Source organism: Diadema antillarum, unplaced genomic scaffold, assembly GCF_040938485.1.
Source record: "Diadema antillarum isolate AM-2024a unplaced genomic scaffold, OU_Dant_1.0 seq00000375_RagTag, whole genome shotgun sequence".
Lineage (NCBI taxonomy): Eukaryota > Metazoa > Echinodermata > Echinoidea > Diadematoida > Diadematidae > Diadema > Diadema antillarum.
In genome coordinates, this window is record NW_027271374.1 from 1012570 (window position 1) to 1035535 (window position 22966).

At 38.3% G+C, this 22966-nt stretch overlaps 1 protein-coding gene across 1 annotated transcript; it reads right to left on the reverse strand.

Annotated features, from left to right (window-relative positions):
- Positions 1-6825: 6825 nt before the first annotated feature.
- LOC139731474 (high-affinity choline transporter 1-like) lies at positions 6826-21403 on the reverse strand. The gene is made up of 8 exons (XM_071642358.1): positions 21235-21403; positions 15930-16037; positions 14308-14463; positions 12938-13086; positions 11368-11493; positions 9251-9404; positions 7844-8061; positions 6826-7371 (listed from the first exon to the last, which is right to left on the reverse strand). Exons 1-8 carry the CDS (start codon positions 21401-21403, stop codon positions 6826-6828), a joined length of 1626 nt encoding a protein of 541 aa, XP_071498459.1.
- Positions 21404-22966: the final 1563 nt, after the last annotated feature.

Below are 22966 nucleotides of genomic sequence, written 5' to 3' on the forward strand. Positions count from 1 at the left end.
ATAATGTTATTAATTTTCATTATGACCAAAATGTGTTGCTTGTATGTATGAGAAATGGTTGGTTGACCAACTATAGACCTAAACTCCGGGGTCTAAAATCCAAATACCTGGATATCTTCCTTTGGGCGGAAATTTTCGTCTTTTTTTTTCTGGAAAGGTGTTGTTATTAGATTCTTGAAGAGAGAAGATCAATTAATGAAACACCATACTTGAGTTTTACAGTTCGCTTAAAAGATTGCGACTGCACCGTGTAACAACAGAAGAGAATGCCCCCACAATGATATTGAACGATAACTATAACAACTCCATGGCGAACGTCAACCGACTTGACAATAATATAAAATGCTTTTAATTGTATACTTTATCGTCAGAGAAAAAGAAAGAAATTCTGTCTTACCGTTTTCGATACTTAAAGATTGAAAGAGAAGCGAAATTATGCACCGCTGCTGAATAGATACGTTGTAGTCTGCCCCGCAGACTGTGGTCTGCCCGTGTGAAGAGAGTGGCGGAAAGAAAAAAGAATGCTCTTCACGGGGCGCGCTTGTAAGGAATGAACGCCCCCTCCAACATGGTGCTTCTCCTTGATTTGCGAGTAGGTCGTATTTTATGATTGTGATGAGCATTGATCCACCTAGTTTTAAGCGAGTTGAATAAGCAATTATGAGTTTGTTGTATTTGGGGAGCGTCCTTCCTAAAAAAAAATAAAAGGTTACCAGTGTGAGAAAGGAATGATAATGCTGCAGATACAATTTCTTGAGGGTGCAACAATCTACGTTAATTTAGTCCCTACCACACGGCCGATAATATTTTGTAGATACAATTCACCGGCAATATATCATGTTTAGCCTGTTAGTGTTAACCAAAAGAAGTAAGTTTCTCAATATGCTATGTTGGAGTGAAAATGAGGAAAAATTGAGCAGCTAGTATCTGTAAGGCATATGACTCCTATATATAAATTGCATGAACATGCAAATATTTCATTGAGTCAAATATGGCACGATTACTTCCGAAAATTCGGGGTCATCTCACAAGCTATTAGACCGACACCCACGAGTCATACAGCCCTCGAGTTTGACATTGAAAACAAGTCCATGAGTCATCACAGCTGACAAGTCATACAGCCCATGAGTTCGAAACTAGCAAATAAAGCCCATGAGTTCGACACTAGGTAAAAACAGCCCACGAGTTCGGCAGATACAACACGGTAATAATACGTCGGTCTCGTGAGCCTTGTTTGCTTAGGGTCGAACTCATGGGCAGTATGACTTCATCGTGAGCTGTATAACTCGTGGGCTGTATAACTCGTGTGCTGTATGACTCGTGGGTGTAGGTTTCCCGACGTGCACCCGAAAACTCATGGATATTTCTCTTTCTCTCCCGCACTCATTTTTATTTCTTTCTCTCTTCTCTCTCGCACTCATTTTTGTCGAGCCCACCGGAGGTGAGGGGAGACTAAGGGATCGCCTGCGGCGTCTGTCCGTCCGTCGTCCGTCCGTCCGTCGTCTGTCCGTAACGCTACGAAAACTTCAATAACTCTTTACTCTGGGCTTCAATTGCAATCAAACTTCGAGGGAAGAGGGGTCATACAAAGTTTCACATTTTACCATATATGAAGGTCACCTCAAGGTCAAGGCTCACAGGCAGCGGTCAATGAACTTTTAGAGCCCAATGTTAAGTTTTTACGGCGCGTTTCTATTATGGGTCATAACTTTTGATCCATAACTCTATTTGTGACCAAACTTGGATGGGAGATGTCCCTTGGGGAGTGGATGATCACCACAATGCCAAAGGTCACAAGTAGGGGCCAACAAACTTTTAGAGCCTAATGTTAAGTTTTTATGGCGCATTTCTATCATGGGTCATAACTTTTGATCCATAACTCCATTTGTGACCAAACTTGGATGGTAGATGTCCCTTGGGGAGTGGATAATCACCACAAGGTCAAAGGTCACAGGCAGGGGTCAACGAACTTTAAGGGCCCAATGTTAACTCTTTAGGGCACGTTTCTTTTTTGCCATAAATTTTACCCTTTCATAGCTCTTTTTATCTTCTATCTCTTTTTTCATCTGTTATATCCCATTCGTGTACAATTTATTGTACGCGAATGGGCGAGACACATTATGGCACTTGCCTTGTTGGTGTTTACATGCTTCATGATCTCTTAATAAGTATTCCACTGGGTTCTTTATGTCTCATAATTCAGACATTTAAGTGCCTATCGCGGTTACTTAGTTGCAGGATTATGAGAAAAAAAAACAGAAAATGGCAGCCTTTTTGGACACCATTTTGGATTTCTTAAAGTGCTTAAGTGTTTTATGTGCCTTGTTATTTCATTTTCTCTTCTCTCTCGCACTCATTTTTATCTATTTCGCTCTTCTCTCTTTTTCAGTCTCTTAGTAGGCCTTGTACACAATGCATTATGAGTCTTTTTGATATTTCTATGGGCATACTCTTGGCATTTTTTCGAAATACAAAAATCCATATCAAAAGGACATCCACAAGTCATTCTTTTTTCAATGTCTCCCCTCCAGCCCCCCCCCACCCACCCCATTTTAAAAAAGGGGGATAAATCCTTACACCTGCCCTTTTTCTCTGAGCTTATGTTGAGAACCCCTAAGCCTTCACAAAATGACAGGCGAAGCATCGAGGTTACAGCAGATGCATGCATGCATATATAGCAGGCGCTTGTATTCTGGGAGCCAAATTAGGACCTATATAACCTTGTTTGACGGTCCGCTCAATGTTTTGTTTGACTGTTTGTTTGTTTGACTGTTTGTTTACCTCGTTTCAAGAATCCTGAATCCAAAGGGCCCGTTTCATAAAACTCTTTTATCAGTGACAACTGCCACATTTCTATGACAAATCTGCTCTCAGCCAATCAGATGCAAGTATCACTCTCTAAAAAAATCGAGTGAAAATATTCACTCTTAAAAGAGTGAATACAAAAAAAAGAGTGAATTTAGAGTGAAATTGGAGTGAATTTTGAGTGAAAATGTTCATTTTCACTCATTTTAGAGTGACCTCAGGGATCACTCGGGAGTGATCCCTGAGGTCACTCTAAAACGAGTGAAAATGAACATTTTCACTCAAAATTCACTCCAGTTTCACTCTAAATTCACTCTTTTTTGTATTCACTCTTTTAGGAGTGAATATTTTCACTCGATATTTTTTAGAGAGATAGCTTGTCACATCTATGACAACTTTCACTGATGACAAGTTTTATAAAACGGACCCGGACGATGCAGCTTTCGCATCCCTGAGGATCTTAAGATACAATGTATTCAAGATGGCCGCAAATATGGCTCCCGAAATCTGTAATTTCTATGTATTTCTGTATAAATTAAAAAATTGAAGAAAAAAAAACCATGATTCTAACCTATTTCGAGGTTGCTGAATCTGGAAAACTATCATAACGGATGGAACTCTTGCATCTTCGAGAAGTTTTAGATGACGGCCAAAAACTTTAACTCTTATTGTTATATTTCCTTAAAAGGTGATAAATTGAAAAGATTTGATGATTAAATGACCCTATATCGAGAGTGCTGAATCCGAGTCTGGATGAGGCAACATTTGCATCCTGACGGGACTTGGGGGTTTTGAAATTTTTAAGGTAACCGCTAAATCTGATGTCTTAAATTCCAATCTACATGATACCAAGAGTGAATAAAAAATTACGAATGAATCGATAGTTTTGCCATGGTAGTTTCGAGGGGATTTGGGGTTGATGCAATGCTTTCATCCTTTAGGGTTTTAAGATATTCAAGATTATTTTTTATGAGGTCGTTTGGTGGCCGTCTTGAACCCTATGAGAATGCAATAGTTGCATCAACTAGATTCGGATTAAAAACCCTCGTAATCGGGTAAAACCACTTTTAGTGGGCTGCTAAACTTTTTATGCCAAACTTTTCGTGCTGCTTTGTTGCTATATTCAGTCAAATTTTGCATTGAGTTTTTAATACAAGAGGGGCCCACACTCTACAAGCATTGTCTTTTTAGTGGGTCCCTCCGTTTTTTCACACAGTGAATATTGACAATTCTTTCATCTTCGTTACCTCTGCAACAATTGCAATGTATTGATACTGATTATTGTTATTTTCTTTGTACAAATTTACATGCATTGTTTCTGTCACTCAAGAAAGTGAGATCTATAGAGTTTATATTACTTTATTGTGGAAAAACGAATAAATTCGAACTTGACCTTGAACCAACCCCCAAACATAAAACAAAACAAAACAAAACAAAACGAAAAACAAAATCAAAAACAAAAACAAAATCCCTTGGCGGAAGGTAAGACATTAATCAAGGCTCTGCCGCCGGCATCCAGCTCTTTGGCGAAAAGACCGCATTAACTACTGTATTTGGGTCGGCATGTTTTGGATGACAGGTCTTCACATATAGAGGGCGCACACACACTTTCGCTTAGCCACCTGGGGGTCACTTCAATGTATGTATGTATATATATATATACAAGTATATATATATATATATATATATACATATATTTGCAAGAATGGCAACTCCTTGTAGTGCAAGCAGTCAGGAAGCATGATTATTGTATTATCGTGAAACTTCTCACCATAGCGAGATTAAGTACTATTATAGCAACTTTTTTTTTTAATGAAAACAAGATAACAATCTCCTTTCGGGCCTTTCGGGCCTGTATAAGTCATCTTTACAAAAACAAACAAACAAATAAATAAACAAACAAACATTCCAATAAGTCTCATACATATTTTATCCGTTTTATGACGTCCTTATATTCCATTATGGTTTTCGACGCTGCTCATTTTTTTTAATGAAAAACGTGAAAAAAAAAACATGACTTAATCTATTAGTTCTCATCATATTAACCACTACGAGTTGACACAATACGTGCTGGCAGCTTACCACCTTTGACGTGTCAAACAATAATGATATTGTCAAATATTAAGCATTGGTATACGTGGCCTATTGCCTATGTGGAGTGTGACTGGAGAAATCTGGACGAGAGACAAGGCATCCAGTGTCAGCGAGGTGCATAGAATGGTCTTCAATTCTCTGTACATTCACTCTCTAGAATATAAACGATGTAAAACCATAGCTCAGTTTCTGATATCATAACTTGTGACCAAATGAGTATATCATAGAGATGACATGTAAAACAACAACAAGACTTTGAGACTGCAAGTAGTTTGTCATAAACAGTTACGTCATTCTTCCCATCATTCCTAATGCTGTCACAGTGTTCCGGTCGTTCAACTTTTTTTTTCGTTGAAATTCTCTTGCACTTTTGATTGAAAAAGCTACATGCTTAGGAATCATTCATTGCATTATATTTCAATCAAAATAACTCGAATATCATACAAGAAACTGACACTCAAAAAAGATGAGCAGTATTTCATGTAATTATTTGGTATCATAATTTCGTTTATATCCATTTTGCATCACATATCATAATGATAAAACTGTCTTTTGTACGGGGCATTTCCAGTCAAACTGATCGATGAGCTTTACGTGGCTAGACATGTAATCTTGCTTTCATAATTATGGTGTCCTTCTTATCTATTTGCTGATTTTACAAGTGAGATGTAAACTGGAGAGAGAGAGATGCGATTGGAAGAAAAAAAAGTAGACATTATATCTGCTGTACAGACAGCTCTGGATTTGTAACGTCTGTAGCCTATACTTGGCAACTCTGCTGTGGAAATCTCGTATCGGCCTGTTTAGCCACTGAAGAACTCATGAATAACTTTCATTCCTTCATGACCGCTTACAGGCGTTATTCTTTTTATTGAGGGACTCGTCTTGACTGGACTTGTTTAATTCTAGTTCGGACATTAGATTTTTTTTTCCTACCATCGTGATCTGATTTTATGATAAACCGATATCCACAACCATAAGTGACAGGTTACTATTCATGACGAATTTTTATCAAAAATGAAATACAAAATAGAAATACAAAATAACAGCCGTACAAGAGTTGGTAAGGTTTTCTTTTTATGTGAGCCTATACACGTATAGGCCTAATTTTACAGATTTCTTTTGTGATACATGTATTCACTTTTGTGTCTTTTATGTGAGCCTATATTGGCCTAATTTTACAGATTTCCTTTGTAACAAACGCAAACAGAAAAACTGACCAGAAATGAATATTATTCATAAGTGGAAAATAGAGCAAAGAAAATGGAATTCCATCGGGATGGAATCCGATGGAATCCCATTTTCTTTGCTATATTTTCCACTGATAAATAGGTTTCTTTTGTGATACAGGTATTAACTTTTGTGTCTTCTATTGCGATTGAGATTTTTTTTTCTAGAAAACAGAATGAATCTAATTCAATATAGTCCTGCAGGCAACAGAAGTTTATCCGTCCGTGGAATCTTCATGTACACAAACTTATATACGTATTATACGTGTTATATGCCCCTCTAATCTCCGATATTTATACAAAAAAGGAAACAAACCCTCAACTAGAACAATTTTTTTTTCTCGAAAGCACGAGCGTAGATCTGCCACAGTATATTGCCACAAGAAAATCAATAAAATCAATTGCTATACTATACATAAGAAATCAAAAGAATTTTGAAACAGTGAAGTACAATGTACAGTGATTGCCTAATCGAAACACGGAACAGATCACTCCATCGCTCGGTAGATCGACCGTGTCTGCCATGAATCAATAGTAGTCCACTTGAAATTATAAGGCTTGGATAACTTGAGGCGATTACAGATATCATGGTGAATCTGCACTTTTTTTCCCCGATTAATCAAGTGTCACTATAGTGACTATACAGAGTAATGTAATACGCAGATGGACAGCATCTCCCTGATTAAATTTTTGCCTTTTAATTCTCCTTCTCGGACTTAAAAGCTGGATTGACGCTTCCTTTTTCGTCATTAGATACGTCATTTTGCAACTCGATTGTGTTCTTGGCTCCGATGTCGCTCACACCAGCATGATCCTCGAAGCACCTGAAGATGTCCCACTTGGTGTCGAGCCAGCCCCGCCTGAAGATGGCGTCGGTAATCAGGGACCCGACGATGCAGGTGACCAGCGAGCACAGCATAGCCAGGGTGCGGAAGGCGAAGAGCTGGCCGTCGCTCTCGCTGTAGAAGGGGTAGTAGATGAAGGGAGGCAGGTTGAGCGTCGGTTCGCCGCCGCCAATACGGAGAACGAGCCCAACGATCAGCCCGAGCACGGAGCCGTAGGTGTTGGATTTCTCCATGTGGACCACGCAGACGAGTTGCGGGAAGAGGCTGACGTAGACGACGTCACCACACAGAATGAAGAGGGAATAGATAGAATCCGCAGTTAGGGCCAGGATCGTGGCGATGGCGGCTACGGCGACGAGTGTTATCTTCATCGTAATCATCAGCTCTAGATCTGAAGCCTTAAAAGGTGAATAGTAAGTGACGCCACACTGGTTATGCAGTCTACATGCTTTTGACATTATTTTCATTAAATTCCATTCACACTTTTATGTGATTTTCCCCTTTTTTATTTGTGCATATTTTGTCTACATATAACATGATTCCACTTTGTTTCGCTATACATTTTAATTTATTTCAGTTGTTATCAATGTGACAAATTGATAATGAGATACAATGTATATTAGCGAGCTACGATTTCTGCTCCGATATATATAAAAAAAAAACACAAACACAAAGATACACGTAATTACTTTTACTTTGTATGCCTATACAGCCGGACCAGTGTGTATAATTGCTTTTGTACTATTCGAATGATAATGAATGAATACCGTTGAAAAAAAAAAAGACATACTTGTATACATGCAACGGAGGAAAGTTTGGTCTCCTTGGAAGTTTGCTTTTGAGGAAAAAAAAAACACTTTTATATCTCACCTTAGGTCGGAAGACATTCCTGTAGACGTTCCGAACGAACATGGAGGTCGATGAGAGGATCGAGGAATCGGTGGAGGACATGACTGCCGCCGAGATGGCCCCGAGACCAAAAAAGGCCACGGCGGGTGGGGTGAGGTATTGGATGATGGCGGGAAGAACGATGCTCGGGTCGTCTGCGGGATTGGTCTGGTTCAGGTTTATCTCTACCGCGCTCCAGTCTACGTGAAAGGAAACCATGTGTCATAATGAACCGTAGTGACTTTAACTGAATATGACACTTTCAGGGGTTAGGTATGTAGAAGAATCGAAATTGTCAACGTGTCGTGTCTTTTAATGGTAGGTGTGGTTGTTATTTCCAGTTTAATTTCGATATCTTTAGTACGACGTTGTTATAACTTTTGAAAAGGGGGTCATCCCAAGAGACCAGCATCCTCAGGCCATATGACCCACGAGTTCGACATTTTAAAAAAAAAGTTCATGAGTCATAAAGCTCATGAGCTCGACACTAGGTAAATAAGGCCCACGAGTATGACATTGATAATAGCCAAACAAGGCTCATCAGTCCGACACTAAGCTACGAAGGCCCATGAGTCCGACAGTATGATGGGTAAACAAGGCCTACGAGTTCAACACTCGGGAAAAAAGAAGGCACGCGAGACCGACATTACATCACGGGTTTTGATAATTTCAAACCACGAGACCGGCATAATAATCATGTCGGTCTCGTGGGCCTTCTTTGCTATTTGTCGAACTCGATGGTCTTTTTTGCCTCAGTGTAAAACTCATGGGCCTTATTTGACTAGTGTCGAGATTATGGGCTGTACAATTATGACTCGTGGAAGTCAAACTCGTGACGTGCACCCTAAAAGACCCGTGTCGGAGGCTGATATGGAGAAATACTGTTTACAGAGGTTTATAGGCCTGGGCCTCGAACCTTGCAAAAGGAAGCTTGAGGTTTTGTTTACACACAACTCTCGCCAAGAAAAAACAAACAAACAAACAAACAAACAAACAAACAAACAAACAAACAAACAAACGAATTTAAAAAACGACAACTTTGATCAACTTCACTCATTATTACCAAGATGTATAAACGGATTCCCGCCGAGAACTAAACTCCGTCGTGGTTGCATCCTGGGGTTGCAATTAGTACATGCCAAGTGGTCACCAGTTTTGAGTATTCTCAAAAAAAGCTAAATAGACTACATTTTTATACTGTCGTCAATACTTGTTACAATTCCCAAAACATCGTCGTTATTGTAAACTTATTTGTGGCAGTGACAATGATCATACCAATAAGGATAATCTTTATAATCATAGCCAATATTCATCAACAAGAATGCTTTGAAACCCATGACAGTGGCGAGAAAGAAGGTCATTGTGGACAAAACGTGCGTTGTTTCCTACCGGTTGTGGCGCCTACCGCACCCATGAGATAGGCAGGTATGCTGACGATGATGCAACCAGCGGACGCCACGAGTGTCATATACTTGGCGTGCTTTGGGCTCTTGGTCGACAGAGCGCGCTGGAAGTACGCCTGCCAAGGAACCCCGCCCATTATCTGTGGTGGTGGTGGTGGTGGTGGTAGACAAGGAGAGGGATAGATACAATATTCAAGAAAGATAAATAAAGAGAGAGACAATGAAATATCACAAATAGCATAGAAAGAGATAGAGAGGGAGAGACAGATTGAGAGGGATTATGTTTATACCTATTATTTTTTATGTATTATATATGCATGTGTGCATTGAAAGAGAGGGATAATGTGTACGATTTGATTATGTATACAATTATATATTTATGTACGAGGGCTGCATGCAAATCAAGCAATGCTTAAGCTGTAGCCCTTCTGCGTTATTCATTGCATCACTGTTCTGTTGGACATTGTACAGGCAATGAAGAAGTGTATTGCTGTATATTCTAAAGGTAATGAAAAAACTCATTTTGTTAGCAACTAATGTTCATGTATATCCATTTATATGTATGGTACCATTAATGTATATGATATTTGTTTATGTATCTGCATGAGCAATGATATAATGCAGAAACCAATAAAATCAAATCAAATCAAAATTTATGTGTGTATTCGTGTGTGTGTGTGTGTGTGTGTGTGTGTGTGTGTGTGGAGATAGAGAGAGAGAAAGAGAGAAGGAGAAAGAGGGTTTCATGACATTTGCTCTTGCGACAATTATTGCTCCCATGTAATGTCTGCAAGCTAAGCCAAACATAATATTCTACCCACAAGCATAACCCTATAGCCCTACCTGTAATCCTTATCCTCACTTCAAACTTAACCTAAAATCCTATCACAACCCTAACCCTAACCGCTAAGTCCTTGGAGAAAATAAGACCGGAACAATTGTCGCGAGAGCAAATGTCGTGTCACCGAGACGGACAGACAGACAGACAGACAGATAGAGACAGAGATGAATATCCTCTTTATCAATCGATTGTAACCTCGATATTATCTGCGACATCTTTTATCATTCAATTTGAAAGGAGACGGGTACATACTGACAAAGGATTATTTGCGAGGAAAACAGCTCAAACTTAACACCTGTTTTCGGCTGTTATTGTTGTTGGTTCTGGGTTGTTGTTGTTGCTGCTGTTGTTTTTTTATGTTTGTTTGATCTTTTTTTTTCTCGGTGGTGGTTTAGTGTTCACCTTACAATGATTGTGCCTGAAGCGACTGATAGTGGAATGAGCAAATCAAATTCTAAAAAGGTATTCTGCTCATTTTTTGACCCGTAAACCTCATTCTTTTGATAATATTGCTTATTCTGCAGTCGATGTATAGATGTTTATCAGGATTCGATTCATTCATCCTCACTGGCGCAGACGAGAGAGAGAGGGGGGGGGGGGGAGGGTCAGACAGGGGAATGTTTTCTCTGAGTAATATTCATGTGAAGTGAGCTCCATGCTACCCTTTCATACAAAACTTGTTAAAACTTCCCTGCAGTGGCGCACTCATTGTGAACCACAATCTCATAAATGACCAAGTTAAGGGGAAATGATGCCAAATGTGGATTGAGTAAATGCGGCAATACTGGCAGAATACATCAGTGAAACCTAAAAAAGATATTTAAAAGTTATAACTGATAAATGTTTGAAGTTTTGGCTGGGGAAATTTTCCTTTATAAGTAAGTTTTGCCACTCGCGGTGGAAACTTTGATGTTCGTTGATCACAGTCGATCACAAATTAATAACTGCGGTCTTGAAGAACCATCAATTATAATTTTAATATCTCATTTAATGTTATTATGATTGATTATAGCTGATGCGTTTCCCTTGTTCTGCATATTCATCGTACTACGGTCCCTATGATTAAAAATGCCACGTTCAATACCAGTGTCAAATAATCAAAACAACATGATAAAAAACATGCAACGAGATGGAGAGGTACACATAACCATCTTTGGCTGGTAAAACAATTTTTTGTCCTAAATAACTGATAAAAACACAATTCCAATGCAGAGCTTTGTAGTGGACACAAAAAAGACATTACTTCTAAGCCATATACCTACCAAGAGCAAAGCGTTGTCCAGCCACACCCCAACATACTTGTTGTCCCACTCACCAACCCAGAGATCGCTGTTTGCCGCTATACTAGCGCTGGCCGGGTTGGTCACGGCGAAGGGAAAACACAGCCACTGGACAAAAATTTAGAAAGAGAGATACGAATTCTGCTATCCTTCTTCCTCTTTTATTAATTTACTCTTTCTTTCTTTCCTTCCTTCTGTTTAGTTGTTAAGTTTCCCTACGATTCACTGTCACTGGCAATGCCTGTAAATATACGTTAACTTTTATTCATAGTGACGCTATCAAAGAAGCATTCTTTTCATTTTAATATACGTGTAGTGTACTAACATGTTATGTCCCGACACCTTCGCAAATTCGTGTTATTTTACAATCATATCTACAAGCTTTTATTATGGGTTTTCATTTGCTCTGAGGGAATAAACGTTTAATATGGAGGCCTATATGAAGAACATTGAGTGCCTCATTACTCCAAGCCAGAAAATTTTCTACATGGAACAATTACTTTTTTTCCCGTGAACACAATACTACTCGTTACTTTTCGATCTCGTCTGCATGCCATTTGCAATGATGAACAACTGAACAACGTAAAGCCTGAAAGTGTCAGAAAGTCACGTGACTCTTCCGAGTCATTACTGAAACTTATCAGTCGCGGCATTTCGGAATGCAGAATTATATGCAAGTTGTCAAAATGACGGGTGCACGTCATGAGTTCGACACCCACGAGTCATACAGCCCACGAGTCATACCACCCACGAGTCATGCAACCCACGATTCATACAGACCATGAGCTCGACACTTATGCAAATAAGGCCCACGAGTCCCCCACTAGACAAACAAGGCCTATATACGAGTTCGACACTAAGCAATAAGTCGTATCCGGGCAATTACCCCCAGAGGGAAATTAGTAAGGATTAGGGTAAGGGTTAGGTTTAGGGTTAGGAGTTTGGGTTAGGGTTAGGATTAGGTTCAGTATTAGGATTAGAGCCAGGGGAAGGGTCCGGGGTAATTGCCCAGGGGGTAATTGCCCTAGACCCGTCTTGGTTGCCTAGTGTTGGTCCCTTAGGCCTTTTATAGTCCAGTGTCCGACTCGTGGGCGTTGTTTACCTACTGTCAGACTCATGGGCTTTATTTACCTAGTGTCGAGCTCATGAGCTGTATGATTCTTGGGCTGTATGACTCATGGACCTTTTTTTTTTTCAATGCGGAACTAGAGGCCCTATGACTCGTGGATGCCGGTCTCGTGGGGAGAGCACAAAATGCAAATTTCATCATAACAGTTTTGTGTAGGCACTGTCTGGTCAGCTTCGCGCGAATTAAATAATTAAAAATATGTTTTTTTATAAAGGCAATCAGACGATAATTGTTGGGGTTTTTTTCTGATCATCGAGTCTTCGCCGAGTATTTTTATGACATACACAACCTAGAGTACTGTCTGAAAGTTCCGCACTTCATTAGTGATGATTGTTCTTTGATCTAAATTTGTTGACAGTAGTAAACGCAAGAGTCCAGTCCAGAACAAGAAGTAAAAACGATCACTCCATGGTTCAACCTTACCAGGCCAAAAAAGACGACTGTGAGTTGAGCGATGTCCGTGTAGGCCACGGAGTAAAGACCGCCGACAAAAGTGTAGAGAGTGGCAACACACGCGGAGATGATCACCGATAGGTATCGATCAATATCGAGAATGACGCTCATCGTGGAACCTGGGGAGAGAGACAGACATACCAAGGGGTTGTTGCTGCTTCTGCATGGGGAGCCCGAAAGCTGTTGCTTGAGGGTCATTGTGTTTTCTAGGGCATCTGTAGCAGACGATCATTTTTGTTATCCCACACCTCCCTAGTTCTCACGAATATCCATATTATAATGTGCTCCTTGATGCGGATGAGAATGGTGATGAAGTAATTCGGTTATTTTTTGTCTGTTATAATAGATTTTGACATCTTGACATCAAATGTATCAAGACCCGGGAGTGCGGCTTAGTTTCCCTTGGTAATCACAAAGCCCAAGTCACATAATCTGCAACTCCCAAAAGCTGGAGTATAATTCATGTTTGACTGTTCTGCCACGAGCATTGGAGTGTGGTGTGGTAAGACCAATTCATAGAGTCAATAGTATAAAGGTGTTCTATTCACGATGTCTATCTAGAGGCCGATGTGAATACAATATTAAAGGATACTGTACCTGACAATGCTTCTGTAAAAGTAATAAAAGGGGTCGCTTCTGGCGAGCAGTGCGAGCATTAAAGATGTTACCATGGCCAAATCGGACCAGTTTTTTATCATCATAATTCCATTATCATTATTTGTAATACTATCATTAGTTTTTCTACTTCGTTATCATTGTTCAAACTCTCATTCTTATCACAGTCGTCATCTTTGTTTCGATGCCTTATCACTATACCGTGTGCTCCCCCCCCCAAAAAAAAATAAAAAAAAAAATATATATATATATATATATATATATATATATATATATATATATTTGTATATATACACACACAACGCGACCCTCCGCAACCATAACTTTAAAAGTAGTGAATCAATCCAAATACACAATCAGGGTATGAAACTTTGACTTATTACCCACATCTTACAGAAAAGTCCATCCGATTTTCTTCAGTGGTCAAAGAGAAATGAGTATCTTTGCAGAGCATGTCAGGAATCCCTTCCCTCCAAGTTCTGTCCATTGTGTTCACAGTTCCAAGAGCATCACGTTGCTGAACTCGGAAGAAATTACAAGCCCATGACATGCTTTACAACGATCCACGTTTCTCTAGGACATATTGAATGGGGTTTACTGCAAAATGTAGGTAAGAAGTTATAGTTTCATTCCTTGAAATAGCATTCAGATTGTTTGATCATTTTGAAAGTTATCAACGCGAAAATCCGATTATAATTTTGGGGGACATGCTGTATCTCACTAACCCAAAGCAGTAAGGATGGTTGCACACCAGAGCAGCTCGCCCATCAGGGCCGAGAGGAAGAGGATTCCGCCCATCTTGGCGCCGTACTTGATGGAGAATGGGTCAATCACTGTGACGTAATTTGCAGCTCGCATCTTCTCGGCAAAGAAGAACGCATCTTGAGGGAATAGACGGTTGGAAGATAATGGAGAGAAACCAAATGTCGTTTATTCTCTTGCGATATAAATGTTTTCCGAAATAATATGCATGGCGGTGAATATCGACAATTTCCTTCTTTTTTTTTCTGTGAAGGTCACCACTTAAGTCAGACAATGCTTATAAGTCTCCTTTTTATTTTCTTCCATTCGAGAACAATACAGTGTGAGCAATTCGTTCACTTGTTGTATAATGATGATGATACATCATGTATAGTTCTTCACTTTGTCAATGATTTTCTTTCGTTCATCAAAGACAGAAATGGATCGAATGGAATGAAATCAGAACTAGAGGCTACTTTAAAGGAAGAGACCTTGTATTACTCTCTAAAAAAAATCGAGTGAAAATTTTCACTCTAAAAAGAGTGAATACAAAAAAGAGTGAATTTCGAGTGAAATTGGAGTGAATTTTGAGTGAAAAGGCTCATTTTCACTCATTTTGGAGTGACGTCAGGGATCACTCGAAGATTTTGGAGTGATCCCTGACGTCACTCCAAAATGAGTGAAAATGAGCATTTTCACTCAAAATTCACTCCAATTTCACTCGAAATTCACTCTTTTTTGTATTCACTCTTTTTAGAGTGAAAATTTTCACTCGATTTTTTTTAGAGAGTAGATTAGATTTCTGAAACGTGAATCATGATTTAAGGAGAATTCAATTTAAGCAGTGGGAATGGCGCTCTAATAATATCATCTTGGAAATGAATGCGCCTCAAAGAACATTACCACCTGAATTACCTAAAATTACCTACGATGACGCTCAGTATGTCAGAAACTTGTAGAGGGTCATTCAAAGGATCCAATTCCTGAGCCTGAGGAGTTCCATGTGATGTGTCCACGGGTGGTCAATTTATGCGATCTGGATTAGATTTGTTATGCTTCTGTTGCTACACTGAGTTTAGACTTGAAGACGTTAGCTAATGTTGCTTCGACAACCTCCGCACAAAGGATATGCCAAGAATTGACTACTCTCTGGCTGAAAGAGTTTAACCTCTTACTAGTTCGACGCCTTCCTCAATACAACTTACACGGAAAATCTTACTGTAAGTTCAAATTAACATCAAACATCTTTTTTCTTCCAGCAAAGATAGATGAGGGACACGAAACAAGAAAACGGTTCTGTTTTTAAGGTTGTCTATTTCAAGGAAGATCAGGGAAAATTATCTTGCCAAAGGGAATTTTTTGTTTAACATAAAGTCTCTCATGACCAGTTAAAGAAGAAGATAGGGTGTGGAGGCAGAGAGAAGTTGAAACAAGATATCATGACCTATGACCTATGACCTATGTCTCTATTTTGATTCTGTCTCTTTATGTGTCTTTCTCCTATGCTAGGACACCCACTTACGAATCGTTTGAACACATTTCTGTCACGGGTGATAAAAACGACAATTGCCTATAACGCGACCAAGCGCTGCGAATCTGGTCTTACTGACAATAAAGCTGAGACTGAATCCCCACGGAGCCTGGGCCCACACGAGACCGGAAGTGTACACCACTTCTGCTGTTCCATTGATGAATCCTCCTCCCACCCAGGTTGCTACGTGATAAATGTTTGATGAAAACAAAAAACAAAGAGGCAAAATGATATCAAACAATTCAACACTAACACTAGACAACATTTTCAGTCCATAAATTCAGCCACTCAATGGTTAATCAGATTTTTTGCAGTATAACTTACTCATTAATGCATATTGATTAAACCATCAATCTATTCATTAATCCAGTCGTAATGATTCATCGCTATTTGATTATCTCATTGCAAACAACTTTTTATAGGGAGCACATAATATCATGTAGAATAATGTTAAATGTTCTTTTGGTCCCTGTAAAAATATTAAAGGGTGGGTACAGTTCTGGTCGAGGTGAATATTTAGCTTTTAACGTTTTGTGAGATATTCAGAAATTACTCTATGAGATGTCAAATTGCATGCAGTTCTACGGGTATCAAGAGTTTATTTGATGAAAATCGGTTTTGTTTTGGCTGAGATATCAAAAAACAAGGTGAAACAAAGATATCCTGGCATATCGCCTTTTATTATCAGCACTTTTTGGGATATCTCAGCCATTTAAAAACCAATTTTCATCAAATAAACGTTGAATCCTTCTTAAAATTACATGCTCTTTCATATTTCATAAGAGGCTTTTCATTATCTCACTTAGGAATGTTCAAAACATGAATCCCTACCTCAAACAGTACTGTACAGTCCCTTTAAGTCACAAATACCATTGAGCCGTCTTTGTGAGTAATTGAGCCCCTCTTGTTCGTGTGATTATATAGGTCTAGCAGCTGTAAATAAATTGGACCAACCGGAACCAATCACTTTTTCGTACCAAAGTTACTAAAATGAATCAGGGAAAATTTTATTAAACAATAAGACATATAAGACTGTCATAAACTAGGTGTGATTGATGAGAGCGAATCCATCTCGGCCGTACAAAATAGGCCTATACACCTAACTTGGCGGCAAGACACGCTTTCTTTTAAATTTAGGGGACTACATTTTTAGTTCAGTGTATAGATTCATGAAATGGGTAAAAAAAATCACTTAAATTTCTTTATTTCCATCGAACAAACGGCGATACATTACACAAAGCATATAAGCAAAAAGGAAACACACTATAAAAAGTATTAAATGTAGGCCCTATGTGCCAATGAATGTATAATAATCTAAAATAAACAATGCATACTTGCAGAAATAACATTAATGAAATGCAGAAAGGACATTAAGAAGTAAATAAAGCGATGGAAAAGAGTGATCCACTAAAAAGTACATAATTATGCTAATTAGATATAATGTATTAAGCAAATATAAAAAATTTGTTGGTGACAAAACCGTAGTCTTTCTTTAGAAGTGTGTATATATATCTTGATGAGAACATTCGAGCTTGCCTCACTGATGATACCTTGAATAAACACTCGACGTTTGATATTATTGTGGTGTAATACACTGATTCCATTTTTTCAAAACACAAGTGGCGTCATAACCAAAGTACCAGCATTATACATTTTCGGAAGTTTCGTTTCATTTTGTATGACATGCAGGTCTGATATAATATGCTTTATCATGAAGTTCTCGAACTAAAATAGAGATGTTTCGTTCTATTAAGGGCAAATGTGTCACCTAGTCACATGTATACGCTATGAAAAAAAGTACATATATGTGTGTGTGTTGAATCCACGCAATGTTTTGGGTAATCTCCCTTTTCAAGAGATAGCGCGTTTTTGATATTGGATGTCCAATGAAAATTTAAAACAAATCTTTATGGAGGACTTTATACTTTTCTCAAAATATTCATTTATTCATATACTACGTTTGTTTATTCGCTCATTCATTCATTTATTTGCTTATTCATTTCGAAGCTCTTTCTTCAGTGCTGGTTTTCAAGGGGTACCAATATAGATTTAAAAAATAACATTAAAAAAATACATTTACAGAAAGTTAGTAATAAGAAGTACAAAATATGAAATGCAGAACATTAAAAATACAAATATGACATATATAGGAGAAAAAGAATCGTATCTTTATCAAACAGTGTTCCTGAGATGTAACAATACAAAAAATATGAATAAATACCGGCTTTTCATCGAGTGCTGTCAAATCTGTGAAATATCACCCTAAGACAGCTATTTAAGGGAATTATAATAGAAGAAAGTATGAAATAACAAGCAGACATGACATAAAGAGACCATTTCAGTTTGCAAGTCATGAAATAAAACGAAACAATGTAAACTAATCACACCAGTAAATCATTATCAGTTAAAAACAATAATGATTGATTCAAGGAGAAGAGTGCTAAAAGAATAAAGTTTATGATCATTATTGTATTACTTTGAGTTCGGTAAATATATATCACTGTATCTCTCACTTCGAATGTTTATTACGAATGATACGCAAAAGGGTATTATGTGATATCAAACCAGCACAATATTGACTAGAGAATTTCGTTTCAACGCAGAAAAATACCCCCAAAGAAACAAATGGTATCAGTCTGCCTAACATGTCTGAGCAGTGTGAGACATTCTTTTATACTTTGTGATAAATACATCAATATGAGGACTACAGTGCAAGCGAGACGGTGAGATTCGCAAACAGATCTTCTCTTTTATTTGTCAATTCTCGTGTTTATGTCCAATGCGATCCCATTGTAAAACTCCTCCCTTTTCAAAATGTCTGAAGGTTGCAGGCTGTGTAAATAAATGTAAAGCCACTGAAGATTGTCTGATTGTGATCGAGTTATTCAACAGGTATGTAGTATTGTATGATGTGCGCACTTCTCACAATCGATGTATGCGGCGCTCTGTCAGTTGGGTCAAAGGTTATTGACTGCTGAGTAAAACAAATAATGACCTGTTTCAGTTTCAGTTCGTCTTTCATATTTCTCAAAAATAATGAGCAATACATCATGGCAACACAGACATGTACAAAAAGACAAACTCTTAATCTCGCGGAAGAAATCCACAATACGTCTTTAATGGTCATACCAAGTTGACATTAAAGATGTTAGAGAGCAGAGAGAACTACATGAAGGAAACCTTGTGCTATTCACACCCGCTGCTATATAACAAAGTTGTTCCAGCGCAATATACCACCAAAACGTGACACTGTTATTTATGTAACATTGTGATGCTATCTTGAGTTTGCATTTTTGTACTCTAAAACAAGAACAGTCAACGATATGCTTCTATATATTTAGCGTCTTATATCATATCAACTATCAACGGTACACATTGCATGTATAATCAATATATCCGTTATACAGTTGGTATTATATTTTTGTTGTATTTTTTTGTTCGAATGATCCACGTCCTACAAGCTTTGCTTTTCAGTGGATTACTCTTTTCCATCGCCATATTTTTTTGTTGCAATTGCAAAGTGTGCATTGTTATTTTTTCCCTCACATTATCATTTGGACATATTGATATCTACATCATACTAATATTCATGATTTTTCCTTAAACCGTTTAACGATTTAATCTAGGCCTATATATGTTTCATATTGTACGATGCATTTCCTTTTTATTGATGGAAATTAAGTTGAATTGAATTGAATGTGGATTGGATTAGATATAAATAATATATAAAAGAGAGACATCAACATTTTCCTCACTCGTACGTTGGACGTCTTACAAGTTAGATTAACATAATGTATGACTTTGCTGATGTGTCATGAATATACCAAAAATTATGTATAGGCCTACCATGCATGCAGATGTAGCAGTATACACGTGCTTGTTTATGTACCTCAAATCCACGGTTTAACCAGACGCCCATAAACTGCCACGGAATCACTTATCTTTACTAGTCTATGATTTATTTGCGTATATCTATATACATTCATTTACTACCAATTTTTGATGAGATTCTGACTTGTTATTGTGTCGTTTATTGAGCCACAGCTACAATTAAAGCCGGCAAAGAGTGAAAGCTTGAAAGATTAAAAAGTGCGGAAAAAAGATATAATACGTGACCTGATATCGCCCTTTAGCCCTTTCCTCCTCTCGTTAATCCCAAAATGAAATAAGGTTCGCTAATACTCATTTTTTTTTCTTTTTCTTTTTGGATAAACGAACCTTCGGAATAACGAAAATAACCTTATTTCATTTTCGAATTACCGAATCTTTGGAATGACGCCACAAAATGCTCGGATTAACGAACCCCATTTGATTTTCGGAATAGCGAACATGAAGGTACACTTTAATAATGTGTTTAGAAGTAAAGAACCTTATTTCATATTCTTTGAACGAACCCTCGGAATAGCAAACGTCTCTCATTATGTATGACACTTTGATAAGAAAGCGAGAAATGTAATCATAGCGAACACATACAAACACACACACACACACACACACACACACACACACACACAAACACACACATAAGCACAAGTTGGTTTACAACTGACATATACCTTATGTTTCTACTTTCCACGGATGAATTTGTTTGACTGTCGGGTTTTGTAACTATACATTTTAAGACACGTCAGCAAGGTAAGGGGAAGACTTTTGGTTATACCTAGGAATGAAGGAAGCAACTTGGATGATCGTAAGCATCAGGTGCGTGAACAGGGGCGGATCCAGGAATTCCGTAAAGGGGAGGTGCTTTTACAAAATTGAAAGGAAGTGCACGCCCCCTCCCCCTTTTCTTCTTTTTATTTCTTTTGTTTTAACAAAGAATAAAGAGAGGGCCCGCGCCCGCGTCCGTTGCGCACCCTCTGGATCCGCCACTGGTGAAAGCTGTTTAACAGTGGTATGGGCGGAGCAAGGTGATAATCGTTTGGCACAACATTTTTTCTTCTGAAGTCGGCATACTCTTGACCACTTATAGGGTTATAACAACACATTACAATGGTACCTTACATTCAATGTGGTGAGATGAATACATTACGCATCTAATGGCACGATCTACTCGAGCACATTATGATATGATTTGGCACCATTGAATGTTTCTACAGATAAATGGCGCTATACTGTTTTATCATCATCATTAATATCATAATCACTACATGAGTTTCCAGACATTCATAAGTCTAAGAATCAGGGATATTTCACAGCAAACAAACACGACATGAGAATCCCACGTGAATAATTGGGCCTACTTTGAAAGCCATTATCGTTATCATAATCTCCTTCATCATCGTCGTCAACACTGCTCATATTATAGCTTCTTAGTTTTTCGTCATTTTCATAACTGTTATCATTTGCGCCACTGTCATTAATTGCAGTGAAGACTTACCAATTAAAGTCAGCACGCCGACCCGCCACCCGAAGCCCCGGTCACCGACCATGGCGTGCTCCGTGTCCTTGCCATGACCGCGGGTTCTCCGGGCTGCCCAGAGACCGATGGCGAGGATTAGCAGGTAAAACACAATCATTCCAGCTACTCCACCCCAATTCACCGCCATCTTTGGTTGCTCAAAATCTGCTGAATAAATTTCAAATTTAACCCACAATTCCTGAAGAAAATTTCACTGCAGATGTTATCCTACCCACAAGATGTTTTGCCAACTTATAAATAAGTACATCTTTAATGTTAATCAATTCACTCAAAATCTGTTTTAAAAAAGTGTGTTTCTGATGAAAATGGACAGATGATGAATGCATGAATCATCTTGTCATGAAAGTGGCACCTGAATTTCTCTACAATCATTAGATATATTGTGGATAACTAAATCTTAATGTATGAAGTTCGCGATATTTCAGTAACAGAAATAATCAAATAATGTTATCAATTTCCATTATGACCAAAATAATATTATGTTGCTTGCAAGCAGAGAAATGGTCACAGACGGCTGGTTGACCAACTATAGACCTAAACTCCGGGGCCTAAAATCCAAATACCTGGATATCTTCTTTTTACCAGAAATGTTCGTCTTTTTCTGGAAAGGTGCTATTATTACATTCTTGAAGAGATAAGATTCATCAATGAAACACCATACGTGTGTTTTATAGTTCGCTTAAAATATCGCGACTGCACTGTCTAATTTGCCAGAAGAGGATCCCCCACAATGATATTGAACGATAATTATGACAACTCCATGGCGAACGTCAACCGACTGGGCAATTATGAAATACTTAATTGTATCTATGTTGTATCGACAGAGAAAAAGAAAACAATAACAGGACATTCTCTCTTACCTCTTTTCGATACTTAAGACAGAATCAGTGAAGCGAAATCAGCGCTACTGAAACGTTGTCTGCCCGTGTGAAGAGAGTGGCGGAAAGAAAAAAGGAGCGCTGTTTACGGGGCGCGCTTGTAAGGAATGAACGCCCCCTCCAACAACACGGGGCTTCTCTTTTGTGAGTAGGTCGCATTTTATGATTAAGCATTGATCCAACTATTTTAGGCGAGTTGAATAAGCAATTATGAGTCTGTTGTAACTTGGGGAGCGTCCATCATTTTCTCCCCCCCCCCCTCCCCTTCCGAAAAGGTTACCAGTTTGAGAAATGAATGATAATGCTGTATAGATACAATTTCTTTTGGGGTGCAAGAATCTCCGTTTGATTTCGTCCATACGGCCGATATATTATTTTGTAGACCTCACCGGCACTGTTTAGTCTGCTGGTGTTAACCAAAATTAGTAAGTTTGCCAATATTATGTTATGTTGGAGTGAAAATGAAGAAATATTAAGCAGTATCTAAGGCATCATGATTTCCATATATAAATTGCATTAACATGCAAATATTTCATTTTGTCAAATATGGCACGATTACTTCCGAAACCTCATGGATGTTTCTCTATCTCTCATTTCTATTAATTTCTTTCTCTCTTCTCTCTTTTCAGTTTCTTACTATCGCTCTCTGTCTTCCTTCCTTCCTCTCGAGTCTATATCCTGTATATACGAATATAATGTATAATTAATCTAAATGCTCCTTGAAATTTTACGATCATTTTATCAATTGCGTAAATATTGTACTACAATTGTATCTTAAAACCAACGGTCACATGGGAACTTATATACGAATA

What these genes read in the sequence shown, in the direction of transcription:
- LOC139731474 (XM_071642358.1), bottom strand. Translation starts at nt 21,403, where the DNA reads ATGGCGGTGAATTGGGGTGGAGTAGCTGGAATGATTGTGTTTTACCTG. An exon ending in CAGTCTCAGCTTTATTGTCA is followed by an intron (nt 14,464 to 15,929) that starts GTAAGACCAGAT and finishes TATTCCCTCAAG; the next exon opens with ATGCGTTCTTCTTTGCCGAG. An exon ending in CAGTCGTCTTTTTTGGCCTG is followed by an intron (nt 11,494 to 12,937) that starts GTAAGGTTGAAC and finishes ATTTTTGTCCAG; the next exon opens with TGGCTGTGTTTTCCCTTCGC.